The sequence below is a fragment of the Narcine bancroftii genome, chromosome 3, assembly GCF_036971445.1.
Source record: "Narcine bancroftii isolate sNarBan1 chromosome 3, sNarBan1.hap1, whole genome shotgun sequence".
In the NCBI taxonomy this organism is placed as follows: Eukaryota; Metazoa; Chordata; class Chondrichthyes; order Torpediniformes; family Narcinidae; genus Narcine; species Narcine bancroftii.
This window is the reverse complement of record NC_091471.1, coordinates 311,919,570-311,937,060: the sequence shown is the minus strand read 5'-3', so window position 1 is coordinate 311,937,060 and position 17,491 is coordinate 311,919,570. Positions and strand designations below refer to the sequence as shown.

At 39.5% G+C, this 17,491-nt stretch overlaps 1 protein-coding gene across 2 annotated transcripts in view; it reads right to left on the bottom strand.

Moving 5' to 3' along the window:
* The window catches only part of LOC138759065 (microtubule-actin cross-linking factor 1-like), a 30,747-nt gene extending 14,080 nt beyond the window's left edge, over positions 1 to 16,667 (bottom strand). For both annotated transcript variants that reach the window (XM_069928927.1, XM_069928928.1), the window contains exons 1-5: positions 16,331 to 16,667; positions 6,331 to 6,540; positions 1,964 to 2,192; positions 1,433 to 1,749; positions 407 to 574 (exon numbers count right to left, since the gene is read on the bottom strand). In XM_069928927.1, coding sequence (XP_069785028.1) covers positions 407 to 574; positions 1,433 to 1,749; positions 1,964 to 2,192; positions 6,331 to 6,540; positions 16,331 to 16,528 — 1,122 coding nt within the window. In that variant the 5' untranslated portion in view covers positions 16,529 to 16,667. The remainder of the gene's footprint in view (positions 1 to 406; positions 575 to 1,432; positions 1,750 to 1,963; positions 2,193 to 6,330; positions 6,541 to 16,330) is intronic.
* Between the last annotated feature and the right edge of the window lie 824 nt (positions 16,668 to 17,491).

The window sequence follows — 17,491 nt, the reverse complement described above, 5'->3', positions numbered from 1 at the left end:
TCTGCTGTTATAATCTTGGAGGTCGTCCAAAATTCTGCCACCATTTCCTTAGTCACCAGGCCCCCATTAAACATGGATAAGGTCTGAGGAAACCCATACTGAAAATAGACACACAATGAGAGCAGAACTGTTTGGCTTCTTTGTTACAGTTTCCAATCTCGCCCCCACCATCTGGAAGCAAATTGGCTGTTGGATCTTCATCAGGCTCCCATTAAAACCTGATCAAGTTGGAATGAATGGAGCTCAACTTCCTATTTCAGGTGCCAAACTTACAACCTCCCATGTGGCCTTAACCACTGTTATTGGATGTGCACATTATCATTATTTCAAAGCATTCATCATTCTACTCGTAAATTAGAATAAGCAACATTACACAGTGATTTATGAAATAACAACTTTAATTTACCATGATATTTTCAAGTTCTTGCTGCAAGATTTCTGGATTAGGGATGGCCTCCAGCTGAACCATTCGTCTTTCTCTTTCTACTCTCTCTAGCCACAAACGCAGCTCATCTGCCTTCTCTTGCCATTGTTCAAATACCTTGGTGCTAAGACGGATTCCAAGTCCAATGCACTATAGAGTGAAAGAAATGAATGAGTATGTGGATTTTTAAAATGTACGATTTTGTGATGCGATCAAATATCGAGTGTCCAATCGATCCAAAATGGGTCAAGCGATACATTACTGGTCCATTACTTATGCCAACTATCATTTTTTTGTTCCCTGCATCAAGTTTTTTGAGGGTCACAGACAAAAAGGCAATGTTCACTCCTCACCAAAGGTGAAATGCCTGTTACCCTGCCGTACTGTTCCATTTTCTTGTTATGTCAATAAATCTTTTAATTAATATTTTGAGTTTGCTTTCAAAATAAACTGATGGTCAGGAATATATCAGAAGCATTGAAAACCTTCACAAATTTAGTGTGTCAGTGAAGATTAGACAGAAATTCTTTTGGGGCTGGGCTTGTTCCAGCCGAACACTGCATTTCTGTTATGCCATTCAAGCCTAACCCTTGGGTTTAGGACATACTGAGCCAGCGAGGTGACCTTTGTGGATTGGACACATTACACCGTGTTCAGTGACAAATGCACGTGGGAGGCCAGTCTGGAAAATCTTCACCAATTATGATCTGTTCGACATTTGATTTTATTAAAAGGAAATGAGTTCATGACTTATTTTCTGCAGTGGTCTCTGTCCAACTCGAGTGAGTTTGGCCACCAAGAGAGCTCCACAATACTGGAAAGATTTGATCATTGTTCCTGTTCTTCATGGGTATTATTAATCACAGCCGCAAACCTTTTCCAGAGCCACTCTTATAAGACTAAAACTTACACAAGTTGCTCAGTCTATCAAAATGCTCTCATGTTACTGATCTAAAGTAAAATTGGAGTTTAAATGCTATTAGTCAAAAAAAAGGAGATATGTCATACTTCTGATCGAAGTGCGTTGAAGCGAGCATCGGCGCTTTCAACCGTCTCCTCCACACGTTGGCTTATGGCATCAGGATCAATTGGGATCTTGTAGCTTTCAATTGCATTCCTGATTTCAAAGAGAAAGGCAGCATCGAAGAGACTTTTCCAAGATCGTCTGAGGTATCTTAGATCCCCTTTGAGAAATTGAAGATTATTGAAGAGGAATTTCTGCTTGTTAAGTTTGAATGTCAATGACGAGGAGTCAAATTCCTCAGCTTTTATTTTTCGTAGTTCCTTTTCTGAATGAATCATTAATGTTTCGAATTCATCATGATCTGTTTAAAGGAATATAATGGTGAAATAATCAAAATGATCAAATAATACCAGATTATATAGACTTTGACACATTGACAGGATCCTGTAATAATTACAAGTTGGGGTTATTCCAAACCACATGTAGCTTTCAGTTGTCTTACTTAGAATTCTTTTTAACTCTCAGTAAATAGTATTTTATAGTAATCTGGAAAATAAATGAATACTTTCCCTCACCTTTTCGGAACTTCTGCAGTTCTAGATGCAGATCCTCAATCACGTTTAATTGAGAATCTGCACTTGATAAAGCGGATTCGTACTCCTCCATCAAGACATTCAAGTTCTCCTGCAGTGCAACTTCCTCGTCTCGCAAAGGGTCCTGGACATTTTGTTCCAGGAAAGTCTGAGCTGCCTCTATGGCCAAAACCAACTCTTGCTCTTTCTGGGACAACTTTTGGCGATGTTCCTAGAAAAGAAACAATCCTAGGTTCATTTTTATTGCTCCAAGTTGTCTTGGGGGAGGTAAGGTTTCTATTTATTGCATTTGCAATTGAAATAAAATATTCAGGTTTCCCAATTTATTAAAAATCAGGGTACCAAAACACCCTTAAATACACACAGGAAACATACTTCAAGTCCAGAAATCTAAATGGTTTTATGCTTTCGGAGGTTTAATCAACTACCTTGATCTACAATTCTTTGCTTGTGTCAAAGGATGAATCCTGCTGAGATGGAGTAGAATATATTCCATATTTAATTTGACTGACAAGAAAATAAATCCTCTCCTTCAGTATTTGTACACAGTCCCTTCCCTGTCAAACAGACTTACTTTTATTTAAACTTAAGCACATTAAACTTTTGTCATTTGAATGATCTCATCCTTAACTTTCAATTCAGGGATTTAATATTCTTTCATGATGTAAAAGAGAACACGTGAAATCTAACGAGAGGTGACTGTGATCTAGTCAGGAGAATGTGAACTAGTTTGTAACTGTGTAAGAATGCACCCTTCTCACTGAAGTAACTGTGGGGTGGATGTCTATGTATATGAGTGTGTCAACATTTTTAAGAGATGGTGGATCTTCTTGTCTTTTTTCTTCACTGGTATCACTGTTTCCTTTACCCCAGACTTGCACATCTTCGCCCAGTGGTTTGCTATGCCGTAGGCTCCACATTCAGAACCGTATGCGGGGCAATCATTTTGGTCACGGAGGGGTGTTGTCTGCTGCCCTTCCTACAGGTCCTGGGGGTGGCACTTTTCTGATTGTACTTTTTATAGCATCAACCCTTCCTTCACTTTGCTGTGGGTGGGTCTGCATTGATAGGGATTTCATTTGTGTCCTCGTGGATTCGAAGACTCTGCCTGTTTCTATATCTTTGGCCAGTTTCAAGCTATCCTTCCCTATAAGAGACTTTTGCATTCAGGATGGGCATATTAGTGGATCAGCTAATCTTTCCTCTATATCCTTCCATCTGCATTTTGCAGCATTAGTTTTTGGTGTAGTAAGGACGTTAGTAACAGTCTCATCAGTCTCTTACACAAAACCTTGAAATTCATTGCATTCAAGTCTAGGATTAGAGCTGAGTTCAAGGTGAGAAACAACCTTTGCAAATATCTGCTCTGGATCATTTTTCTCCACCCCGTAAGTTCTCAGCTATTAAATAAGTCACGGCCTGGCTCCCCTGTCCAGACATGTATAGAACTAACCTTCTCCTCGCTGTTGCATTTTTAAAATAGCTTTTCACTGCTAAATTGTACATCTGCTGAAACGTTTTCAACGATTCAACAATGTCTTCAGCCTCCCGTCCATCACTGGGTGAACTGCTGTTGCACCAGCCATTCATTTCCAGGTGTACTTTTTCTCTTCTTCCCCTTCAGATTTCAGTCACTTCCAATCAATTTTATAGTTTTATTCTTGTTCTCTCAGACCGACCACTGCCAACATGTTCTGTCTCCGTGTTACCTGGGAGGATTCTTAAATAACTTAAAGATGCAAGATTCAAATAACAGAAGGGAGTTTACTTACTGATGCCTTCCACCATCTCAGGAAACTGTTCACACTCATACTCATGTATAGGTGCCCCCCAGTAGTGCACGACGGTTACCACAGTGAGAAGGGTGTATTCCTAGGAAGTTACAAAAGAGTTCACATGATCCTGACGAGATAACACACCCTTCTCACTGTCGTAAATGTCGTGCACCAATGTGGGGTGCATGTCTATGTGAGTATGAACATTTCCTGGCATGGTGGAAGGCATCAATAAGTAAAATCTCTTCTGCTATTTGAATCTTGCATCTCTAAGTTATTTAAGAAGCCTCCCACACAGAGACATAACGGTGACTTTATTGTATTGATCTTTACCATTTTGTTCAACATCCTTTGGACTTTACAAGACTTTATTCAAGTCGCCTTATTCCAAAACAAACCAGGCTGTCAAGCACACACAGGGCAATAATTTGCATACATGTTAAGCAATGCTTTACGAAAAGAAGATAACATCAATTGGTAAATGTTTAAAGATCTTTGCTCTTTTTTAACGATGAAAATCTGACTTGAGCACTGCATATTAAGGAATGACAAACGTGAAAATCTATCCCCATTTTAGTGAAAACATTCTGGGTAATTATCATTTTCACATTAGTGCTTCAAGATGCAGGTGTCCCTGCCAGGGCCCAAACTGAACGAACGGCAATATCTTTCCCAGTTAGAAGGGAGAGGAGTGTGGAGGGGAATCAGCAGGTAGTAATGTTCCTACGGACCTAATGCATGTCCCTCTCCATGTCAGAAGGCTCCTCTTTGGACATATTCTTGGAGTCGAGTAGATGTCGTTCACTCCGTTGATAGAATACAGGACTACCTCAGTGGAGAGAATGAATGGAGGGCTAATCAAGCCAACTGCTTTGCTCTGCTGTTGAGGTCCTTGGGCCCTTTGGGAATTGTGCTCATCCAGTCAAGTGCGGAGCAAAGGTTCGCCACCTACTGCTTGACAGGTAGCCTCTGATCTGTTTTAGTTATCACAGTACTCAAAGTGGCTGGTCCATGTTAGGACCACAGTGAGAAGGAGACCTGGAGTCATGTGACAAAACCCAATTGAAGTACCATTATGCAGGTTATTGGTGAACAATGCCACTTTATGTCACAGTGTGTGCGACACACTTTCCATCGGGCAGCTGATTAAATAAAGTATGGCTTTGTCCTGCTTTTGGTAGATGGACCAGATACCTGAAGAATTTGCCACTTTGTCAGAAGGATGTCAGTGGATCAACAAGAGGTGCAAAAAAATCTAGACTGAACTTCTCCAGTACTTCGAATGTGATGAAGTCTGGTCCTATTTGTCTGCTGCACTTGGTGTTCCTAAGTAAATCAAATAGGGTGAAAGTGATTTCTGTGATGGTGTCGGAAGAACCTGATGGAACATGCTAGAAAGTGTCTTAACCCCAACATTGTTATTCAGAAGCTGAGGCCTACCACCACTGAGAATGAGGAGACCCTTGGTCCCTCTTTTCCTGTTTACTGTTCATGACCCAGCCGGAAGGACGACAGAGCTCAAATTTCATCAGCGGTTAATTCTGTCTTTGGAATGTTATTTTTTTTTCTGCATTGCCTGCCCACTGTCCAGTGTTGTAAGATTATCAGTCTGGCACCTCATGTGCATCTGCATTCCCTATTAAACCATGGTGATGACTTGTCTTGGTTGTAATGGGAGAACTAACGATGGTAAGTAACACTTTCCTGCTGCAAATGTGAAAGGCCCATCGTACCTTTTGGCCACTGTGATTCCAGCTGTCAATTTATTCTGAATCTATCCCATTTAGCACAATGGTGCTACCACACATCAGAATTGAGGGAGCCCCTGGAGAAACATGGGATGAATCTTTCTGCTCCTGCTGTCACCAACAGTTGCCTCAACAACAGGAAAATTGTGGTAGTGAGGGGGTGTAGCCTTACTCACTCTCTTTTCCAAACCAATCCCTAGATCTGCACAAGGATCTGGCCTGGTTGAGTGGACGAACAGTGACGTTGCTACGCCAGAATTCATTCCGGTGGTGTATGCTTCCTCAACCCTTTTGGTTGTGAATAGCTTGCATGGCCCATTCAATGGGTTATAAAGAGTTAATCACATGAGTGGGTGCTGGAGTTATCAAAATAGGGGAGGAGGTTCTTCCCTTTACAACATCAAGATCCACATTATCTGAGAATACAGCATTACTGAGGTGAAGAGTTTTTGTTAAGATGCTGCCATGGTGAGATTGTTAGTGAAGGGCCTCTGTGACCATCGTCAATCACTGCCCCTTCACTAGTGAGTTAATCATATTCCCGTCATCTCTCATCACTTGCGTGACTGGGCCAGAGCAAAGAACAGAAAGTAGGACTGAGTTAGAAAGAGGATCTGCTAGATCTTTGAATAGGATTGGGAGAGGATCGTCAAAATTCAATTCAACATTATTTAGAAATTGTGTTAGTCATTATTTAAGTGAAATTTATTTAGTCGCCTTTCATCAAATCTGTACTGATCAGAGGTTCTGATGAAAAGTCCAATCCAAAATATTTTTACAATTGTTCGAATATACACTTATCCAAAACACCTGGAAGTGTTCATACCTTCAGGCCTTGCTGGTGGTCATTCAGTCTTTCGCCCATCTCAGCAAATGACCCCATCGCATCGTCCTCTTCCTCCATCTGGAAACCATCACCTAATGCGTAGAATTCGTCTTCGGTGATATGAACTCCATAGTGACCCTCGACTGCCAACCATTTCAGAAGATCACCTACTGTCTTCTTATGTTTTTGTAGGTGACCTTCTGTTGTTTCCTACAAATTGCAAAATCCTGTTAGTTTGAAGACGTGTTGTACTTTCCTGGCAGCAATTCCATATCCCCTCATCTATTTGCAAACCCTTGGGATTGAGGAGGATGTGAAACCTCTTGAGTGGAAGATGCCTGTTTATAAACAGGGGCCATTCCACACCATTTCATCGGAATATGCACATGGGCAACACGTGGTCTTGCCCAGTCTTGGATCAATACGAAAAGGATGGAAAATACTAAAGACCAGCCTCCTATACACACACACGGGCATCGACGGAATTCCGCTTCATCATTTCCCTGCTCATGTCTCCCTAACACTGCCTTCATTTCTCGGGTCCCTTCGTCTAATCCCTCCCCTTTCATTTCAAAGGCCTTCTCTGCGTCTAAAGCAACTGCTACTGTTGGCGCTTTACTCCCTTCTACTGCATGAATTAAGTTAATAAATTTACAAATATTGTCTGTTGTGCGTCTTTTTTTAATAAATCCAGTTTGGTCTAGATTTACCATTTTAGGTACATAATCTGCTAATCTGTTTGCTACTAGTTTAGCTATTATCTTATAATCTGTGTTAAGTAATGATATTGGTCTATATGATGCTGGTGCGAGTGGATCTTTCCCTTGCTTTGGTATTACTGTAATTATTGCTGTTTTACATGAATCTGGTAAGCTTTGTGTTTTGTCAATCTGGTTGATTACTTCCAGGAGGGGAGGAATTAATAAATCTTTAAATGTTTTATAGAATTCTATTGGGAATTCATCCTCTCCTGGTGTTTTATTATTTGGTAGTTTTTTTTTTATTATCTCTTGTATTTCTACTATTTCAAATGGTTCTGTTAATTTATTTTATTCCTCTATTTGTGATTTTGGTAGTTCAATTTTAGTTAAAAATTCATCTATTTTGCCTTCTTTCCCTTCGTTTTTAGTTTGGTATAATTGTTCATAAAATTCTCTAAAGTTTTCCTTAATTTCTTTTGGATTATATGTGATTTGTTTGTCTTTTTTCCTTGATGCCAATACAATTTTCTTAGCTTGTTCTGTCTTAAGCTGCTATGCTAGAATTTTGTGCGATTTTTCCCTTAGTTCATAATATTTCTGTTTTGTCTTCATTATGTTCTTCTCCACCTTATATGTTTGTAGTGTTTCATATTTTATTTTTTGATCTGCCAATTCTCTTCTTTTAGTAGTATCTTCCTTCATTGCTAATTCTTTTTCTATATTTACTATTTCCCTTTCCAACTGCTCTGGTTCCTGATTATAGTCCTTCTTCATCTTGGTTACATAACTTATTATTTGCCCTCTAATGAACGCTTTCATTGCATCCCATAGTATAAACTTATCTTTCACTGATTCCGTATTTATTTCAAAGTACATTTTAATTTGTCTTTCAATGAATTCTCTAAAATCCTGCCTTTTAAGTAGCATGGAGTTTAATTTCCATCTATACATTCTTGGAGGGATGTCCTCTAACTCTGTTGTCAATATCAAGGGTGAATGGTCCGATAATATTCTAGCTTTATATTCTGTTTTTCTTACTCTATCTTGCATACGAGCTGATAACAGAAATAGGTCTATTCTTGAGTATGTTTTATGTCTACCCGAATAATATGAATATTCCTTTTCCTTTGGGTGTTGTTTCCTCCATATATCCAAAAGTTGTATTTCTTGCATCGATTTAATTATAAATTTGGTTACTTTGTTCTTTCTGTTAATTTTTTTCCCAGTTTTATCCATATTTGAATCCAAATTAAGGTTGAAATCCCCTCCTATTAATATGTTCCCTTGCGTATCTGCTATCTTCAAAAAAATATCTTGCATAAACTTTTGATCTTCTTCGTTAGGTGAATATACATTGAGTAGATACCAAAACTCCAAATATATCTGACATTTTATCATTACATATCTCCCTGCTGGATCTATTATTTCCTCTTCTATTTTAATTGGTACATTTTTACTGATTAATATAGCTACTCCTCTTGCTTTTTAATTATACGACGCTGCTGTTACATGTCCTACCCAATCTCTCTTTAATTTCGTGTGCTCCAATTCAGTTAAATGTGTTTCTTGCACAAATGTTATATCAATTTTTAATTTTTTCAGTAAATTTAGCAGTTTCTTCCTTTTGATTTGGTTATGTATTCCGTTAATATTTAAAGTCATATAGTTCAACGTAGCCATTTCAAACTTTGTTTATCTTCCCTTTCCGTTTCTCCATCATCACCTTTCCTTCTTATCCATTTCTGTTTTCTTGTTTTGAACACTTTATAAGACAACATTTCTAAAACATCAAACATTTTCCTTATTCTCCTATTTAAAACTTCTTTAACCCCATTCTCCCCTCCCCCTCCTGAGTTGCCCTTTATCTCTTGTTGGGCAAACACATCTCCCCTCTCCATTTGGATTTGCGAATTCACTCGCAAATGTCAACTGATTTTGCAGTGACCGTAACTCATCCCCACCCAGCCCCCCCGGAAAAGATTTCAATTTTCATATGTAACAAAGGTCACTCTTTTAATTCCCTCCGTATTCCCTCTATTCCCTTTCATTCCCTTATTAATTCTTATCTATACTCTATATATTTTCCTCTAAATACGTATACATTCATGTATACACACACACACATCCTAGGACCCTGGGGATCCAATCTTTTATAAATTCTCTCATATTCTTGCCTTCTTCATCTTCCTTAAGGCCCACTATCTTTATATTATTTCTTCTAATGTAGTTTTCTATTATATCTGTCTTCTGAGCTAACAGCTCACGTGCCTCTTTAACTTTTTTATTAGATTCTTCTAATTTCCCTTTTGTCCTCTACTTCCATTTCTACGATTATTTCTCGTTCTTCCACATTCTCCACTTTTTTTCCTATCTCTGATATGACCATTTCTATTTTATTCATTTTTTCTTCTGCATTCTTAATTCTTCTTTTTATCTCATTAAATTCTTGTAATTGCCATTCTTTCACTGATTCCATATATTCTTTGAAAAAAGATACATCCATTGTCTTGCCTTTCTCTTCTTCTTCCACTTCTTTCTGTTCTTCTTCTTCTTCTTCCTCTGGATTGACCATCTGTTGTTTCCTTCTTTTCTTTTTACCTTCTTCTTTCTTGTTGTCATTATTGTCTCTGTTCTGCACCAGCTGCTGTGCTGCAGGTGTCTCTCTCAGCTGTGGAGATGGACTCCGCAGCTGTTTCCCCCTCCCGTCAGTGTGTTTTTTTTCTTGCGCGGTTGCGCACTTTTACTCGGCTCTGCGAGCCATTTTTGTAGTCCCGAGCCCGGGACTTCCACTGACCTGAGGGAGCGGGCTTCTCTCTCCGCGGCGGGCCTCCTCGGACAGGTAAGGCCTTCACCTTCTTCTTCCGATGTTTTTTCTTCTTCTCTTCTTCCCGTTGTTTTCGACTTTTCTCTCTTCGCTGCCATTTTCTTCTCACATTTACTTTTACTTTGTTTTAAATTTTAATCTTGTACCTTTGTGTTTTGTGCGTTTTTTAACTTTTCCAGAGAGGGCTGGAATTCCCTGACCGGCCACTACTCCATCACGTGACTCCCCCCATCTGGATCATCTTCAGCTGTCATCATTTTCTTAGTCACAGACCTAGTTACCGCACATGCAGGATATATCTCACCATCCTCTCTAACCACATCCTTACTAGGCCAATTTGTCAATCTTAAAACTGACCCAACTTTATTCTCTGACAAATCATTCCCCAGCAAAAACGAGACACCTTGCATGGGTAACTCCTATTACAACAGTTCCTTTGACTAATTCTGAATTTAGCACAACCTTGTGAAGCAATATTGACCCTACCTCATCTCCAACACCTTTAATCAAAGTTGTCTCCTCTGTGTCTGTCCTTTGATCCACAGTTAAAACGGTTTCTAACAACAATGACTGAGCAGCCTCAGTATCTCTAAGAATGTTAACTGGAACCTGTGGTTCTCCCTCCTTTATTGAGACAAAGCCCTCTGACACAAAAGGCTTGAAAACATCCATGACCTACTGATCAGGTTATGCACCTCTGCTCTCCTTAAATTCCACTGTTTCTGTATACATGGTTCTGGTTAAACCTGTTTTTACCTTTTCTGTTTCAAGACTAGACAGTCACACGACCAGCTTTCTTACACAAATGGCATATAAATACAGAAGTTCTGTCCTTTCCTACCTTTCCTTCATCTTTTTTCTGAACATTTTCTCCAGACTTTATTTCAGCCCTACTATCCTGCTCCATCCTAACCTTATGAACAGGTTTATTAATCTGGTCCACATGAGCTCTCTGAAAATGCCTATTATTCTGGAATGTCCTTTTGTGAGTCTTCCTCAACAAATTTTCCTTCACATGTAATATTTCACTATTATAATCCTCTACGTTTGTACTTTTCTCATCCAATGTTTAACTTCAACAATTTTCAATGCCTCAGAAATAGCCATCAGTTCCTATTTTCTCACCTTCTGCAGTTCTGCAGGTGATGGTTGTAACAAAAATGTATCAACATCCATTGCTGCAGTTTTTCCAGACACAAGCTTTCTGTTAGCTTGTAAAAATAGCCTGCAAAAACATCCCAATCAACTAATAAATCATGAAACTGCAATGTTCAAATCCTAAAGGATGAGCCCCCATAAAATGTTACGGAGTCCAGATGACCCCAAAAACCAGTAGCAATAGATATGCACGACAACACAGGGTTATTTAAACAAAAGTAGTTTAGAATTTTATTTGAACATGAAAACAGAATTGAACTTTAACTTATTACTTAACCTACCTAACCCACTTAATCCGCCCTCAAATACTAAGTGCAGGTGAGTGTAATGTGTATTGAAGATTAGAAAAGTTCTTTGGATCACAGTCCTGGTTGCAGGCAATTCTTGCAACAGTGCTCATACATTAGCATTAACAAAGTTCACCAAGCTTTGGTGTTTAACAGACAAATGGTTACCACTCAGAAGGGCTCTTGCTGGTTTTCAGAGAGAGAGATTCCATTTCCAGAGCATCTGCAACTGATTTCTTCTTAATTAGTCTTTCTGACAGAACTTGCCCCCTTCAGGGTTCTCCGGATGATCCTTTTTCTTTCAGGTCATCTTTCAGACCACCAGTCTTCTCCTTTGACCAGGCAGCCTTCCAAAGTTTGGCAGCTTGTCCCTCTGGAACAGATTTCTCTGACTCCTTCTCTCTCACTCCCTCCCTCTCTGAGAGCAAAGCTGTTCTAACTCTGCTTGCTAACGCCACATGCTCTCCTAGGCAAGCTGTATGTGGATACTTTGTTGCTCCTTTGCAAAAAGCAGGATGCAATAATCCTGCTAAAATTCTGGGTTTTCAAATGTGTGTGTGTGGAAGCTGCTCGAGTAATTCATTCCAAGCTACCTCTAAAACTCTTGTCACACTGCACATTCAGAGATCTGAGAAGAACCCTTGGCCGAGCCAACTTTGCTTGAAAGTAAACAACAATCACTAGCGATCTGTGGTCGTCTCAGCCTTCCTTAAGATAGGTTGCAGACACCACCTTATCAATTAGTGCATTGGATCAGGTAGTGCCGGAAATACACAGTGAAGCCACTGTGTGGAGATTTCACAGAAATACAGTTTAGAAGCAGGAAAGGATCAGATGTTATTGAACAACAATGAAAGGAACTATTAGCATGTGGTCTACAAAGTAACCTTCTTTTTGTATACTTTATTTAAAATCAAATTCAAAATCCACAATAAAATACATCATATTAACATACAAAAATTTCCCCCATATATACCCCCCTCCCACCCCCTCTCTTAGCTCCCTCCCATCCTCTACAACCTCAAACTAAAGAAACAAACCATCATAGTCGGGTTTGATGTCACCAATCAACCATGACATATTTAGACCCATACATTTCACAGAGGGACCCGCACATTAACAAAAATGGTAGACGGATGGCGTAAATTATAAGTTATCTTTTCCAATGGAATACATGATTGCAAGTCCATGTGCCATCTCTGAATACTTAATTCAATTTCATCTTTCCAGGTTATAGCTTTACATTTTCTCGCTACTGCCTATTCCAACTGAATAAATGCAATTTGAAATGTATCCAATTTCATTTCCAAACCATTTTACTTCATATGTCCCAATAAAAATTCCATAATTCCATTCAGAAAGGGTTTCACCTGATCACCTAACCATACTGAATGTAAAAAAGACCCTATCTATTCCCCACATTGAAAACACATATCCAAAGAGATAAATCTATACCTCTTCAACTTCTCAGGTGTTAAGTAAAGTTGATGAATAAAATTATAATGAACGAATCTTTATCTTACGTTTACTGGCCTAGTCACACTGTCCTCACATAATGTCATCCAATCATCCTGAGAAATTAAAACCGACAGATCCTTCTTCCTTTTACTTCTCACTTTATAAATATCCGACTTAGGCATCTTATTTTGTAATAAAGCATACATTTGTGTAATCAATCCCCTTTCCCCTCCTTCAATAATTGAACATTCAAATCTCTTCCTTCGAGGTAATCTCAAACTGTGTCCAAAATTATCTAGTAACAAAGTTGGTAACTAAGCATGGACCTGATCCATATTTTTCATTCCATCATTGATATGAAACAAAATTTCCAGCTTCATAACAATCTTTGGCCAAGATAATACCTTTCCTTTCCCAAATATTCAGGAATACGTGATTTATTTTTATACAAAGCTTATTTTAATACAAAGGGTTTTAGCCAAAATTTTGCCCTCAGCACCAATAGCAACGTTGGTCCGATACCATATTTCCATGAAATGTTTTAACACCGGTAAAGGATAATTTTGGAAAAGTTGAGCATTCCATTTATAAATAAACTGTATCATTCTTTGTTCATGAAGCTGAGCCATTTGGATTTTAGCCCAACGTAAACATTGTTGTGATCCAACCATTCTATTAATAAACTTGAATTGTGCCGCTTCATAATAATCCTGAAAATGTGGTAATTATAAAACTCCAAGTCAATTTTTGTATAGATACTCTTGCCAATTTACCTTTTCATAATAAAGATCTTCCCAGCACATGGAAATCCTTAAAACCTTATAGGAATCCCACATGTAATTGATTGACAAAAATACTGAATACGGGGGAAAACATTCATTTTAAAACACTGTCGTGATGGACACAACCAAGAAAGACTCAGCCACCACATTGAAAGCCATTAATGACGTTTTTATTCAAATTCAGCCCGCGCCCGCTTAAGGGCAGCCTAAGCTCAGTCACCTCGTGCATTGTGATATCAGAATCGCTGCCCCAGGCGTGCGCTGGGCAGGTGACTTGAGGCAGGGAGAAAACCTTGACAGCGCCATCTTCCCATGGCTGCTCCGCCATGTGGCGTTATACACCATGGGAGACTGCGCCGCCACATCGCCCTATTAAAGTTATCGGTAAATCTTTCCACCTATTTAAATCTAATTTAATTTTATGCTATAATAGTCTATAATTCAACTCATATAAATGATTATAATTATCATCTACATTTATCCCAAAATACTTAATTTTATCCAACCGCTTAAATGTAACAATATCTGCAGTTTGCAAAATCCATTCTTGTCAAAGGCATCATTTCACTCTTATCCCAATTAACCTTATATCCTGATAATGTAACCTTCCTAACGATTGCGTAGGATTTGTTAAATATATCAAAGCATCATCGGCAAATAAATTCATTTTATACTCTTCCTCATTTGCCTTAATATCTTTAATATCACCATCTTGTCTAATCATTTGCGCTAACGGTTCAATAACCAAAGCAAATAAAGCCGGTGACAAAGGACACCCTGTCAAGTTGATCTAGATAATATAAAGGAAGAAGATACTTGTCCATTTGTCACCACTCTAGCCAATGGATTTTTATATAAGGCCTTCACCCAACCAATAAAGAGTGGCCCAAATTTAAATTTTTCCAATACCTTAAACAAAAATCCCCATTTTACTCTGTCTGCAAGGTAACCTTGATTAGAGAGAGGCATTAGATTAGATGTATTTTTTAGATTTAATTTTTCGAGTTGTTTTCTTTTTCTTTTTATTCTTTTGTTTTGTACAATTTATTTCAATAAATGGGTTCACCATATAGATTATTTCTTATTACATTACAACTCCGATTATCTGAAAGGGCTGTGACCAACCGGCTGCTGCCGAGAGGCCGCTCTCCTGGACGACGGCAGGACAAGGGATTCTTCCAACCACTTGCTGGGAGTGAGTGGTGTGCAGTTTGATGGGAGAGTTGGAGAGAAAAGTCAATAGGGGAAGGTAAAGAAGGAATAGAAAAAGAGAGGGGAGGGAGTTACCTGAAACGAGAACAATCGATGTTCTAATTTCACGTGCAATAATTTTTTTTTCAACCTGAGAGGTTAGTTTGTCTCTGAAAAATATTTCAGATAAATGCAGATTCCTGATTTGTTTTGGATATCTTCATTTATTTGAATTTTTGTAAACTTTTGGATAAATGAGGATTTCAGCGAATCTGATTTTGGATGATTGGAGTTGGAGTGTAATTGTTTTGGAGGTTAACAAGTCATCGTGAATGTAGTTTCATTAACTTTGTTTTCTTCGCGTGTCCTTACTCATAATGGAATGAATTGTCACGTGGTTTTCAGATTTCTGTATGTATGCTTATATGTTAAACTCAATAAAAACATTTTACCAAGAACAAGCATGTGGTCTTGCAGGTAAAAGTCACAGTTAAAACTTAATAACTATTTTCAAATCCACTGCAAAGCATTATCTTCATCATGTGAACCATGGCAGTGAACAGAACAAAAGTATCTGGAAAAAGCAAGGCAAAACACCTTTCAGGATTGGCCCAATGAACATTGGTTCAAGGGTTGCTGAAGGCATTGCAACTGAACACATGGCACAGGGTCAATCCCCAGAGACATTCAGATTTCACACCTATACACTCAAGGCTGAGGTTTCTGACTTGAATTTGATGAAAGGCAAACCACAGATTCTTGGTGCATCTTTACGAAGAACACTCTTGTTTTGATTTCAGCCAGAAAACCAGGACTCCAGTCTTTCATCAGTCTTTCTTCCAGGGCAGAAACCAAAGGAAAGGGCACATTCTTCTGGGGGTCCTTGGTTAATATTTACTCTTAAATCACCACGGCAGAAACACAGAACATAGAACACTGCAGCATAGTACAGGCCCTTCAGCCCTTGATGTTGTGCCAACCCATATATTCCTTCCTAAAAAAAGCACTAAACTCTCCCTACTCCAAAACAATAAAGAGAATTTAATTCCTGCCTTTGACAGCCAATTGTTCCCAGAAGAAATATTAAAAATAATTATACTTCGAATGTAACAACAGAAAATGTTGGAAATAGTCAGCAGGTTGGTCACCTCCTGACTTGCTGGGAGTTTCCAGCCTTTTCTGTTCTTATTGAAATATCCAGTAATTCCAGTTTTATCATTTACACTTTAAAGCTTGGGGATCCTTTGTGCTGTGAAAGGAAAGAGAATGTTTTTCATTTTAATTTACAAAAATAAGACTATCTGGACCCATTTATTAAGTAGGAATGTATAAATTCCAAGTAGGATTCACTTGTTGATGACCTTGTTTAAGTTTCAGAATAAATGAAGCACCCAATCTGTAGATGCTTTGGAAAAAGATAAGACAAAGCATAACTGATTTACCAACACTGAATTGGAGATAATTAGCTGCGAAACACCAAACTCTCCTTATAGGATGAGTGTCTGATGTTTACGTGAGTAATGAACCTTGTGCACACAGTACAACTTATGTTCATTTCGACATTGCCTCATAGAAGGTTTCACACGTGACCGAGAGTACCTGCTGCGTGTTTTCTTCCCTGCGGTCGACATTGAAGTCTGACGATTCCTCCGCAGCAACTCGGGAATGAAACCACCTGCCTCTGATCTTCTTGCAGCAGTTGCACGTCATTCTTTTCCGAGGAGTGAGGGATCTCCTACTCTGCTCCTCTTCCCCAGCCACTCGTGCCACTCGTAGACAGCCCAAGGCATTGCCCATTCTCCTGCAAGTCACACGCGAGGTGTTTCCAGTGACGTGTGATGTAGTAATTCAAATACGTCACCACCGTGAGCCTCACTTGGCCAAAAAGCCCTGGTATTCGGCAAAGACTGTGCCACGCGCTCGCACCACGTTCAACCCTCACAATGGACACGACTGCAGTCTCAGCAACTGGGTTTGCTGGCTGTGTGATGTCATCAATGGGTTTATTGTTACACAATAATACAGAAAGACAAGTGAAACCATGGCAATCTCCCAATATTTACTCTCTCCCTATGATGTCACAATGAGACCCCAACCCCCCCCACATTCTCGGAATGAATGTACTCAAGGGGCAGTTTATATTTGAGGGTCTCCCGCCAACCATTGTTGTCGGGGCAGCCAGGTGGACTCCTCTTGTCATTGCCCCTCCCTCCCAGGTAGTCTGCACCCACCTGGATCGGGTGCCAGGGGGCTATAAGGAGATCGGGGAAGTGATTGATACCCTCCTCTATGAGGGGGTGTGATAAGACAGCCCAATCTGGCCTGTCTGTAATAAAAATGGCACGTGGTGTATGATACTGTAAATTGGACAAATTCACTCCCCACCCCCCCACCCCCACCCCCCCCTACTCACTCTTGCTGAGGTCGTTTTCGATGTGGTTAAATTGGTGGAGGATATCACGGGCAGGGGCGACAAACCCTGGTATGCCGTGGTCAACATCGACAATGTGTTCTTCTCTAACCCATTAAGCCCCAACTCCCAGGACAATAGTGGAATCCTACACAGGTGTTCTGTGGGCACTGCCCTTCGGGCAGGTTGACCAGGACAGCAGCATTCAGGGGCTGAAATACCTCTCTTTCATTTATGGAACACCAGTGGATTGCACTGGCTTCTTGCTGGGAAGATCACATTCGGAGAGTACAGTTTTGGGTTGGACGTGAAGATGAATGGAAGATAGTAAATTCTGTGACAAAGAGCCG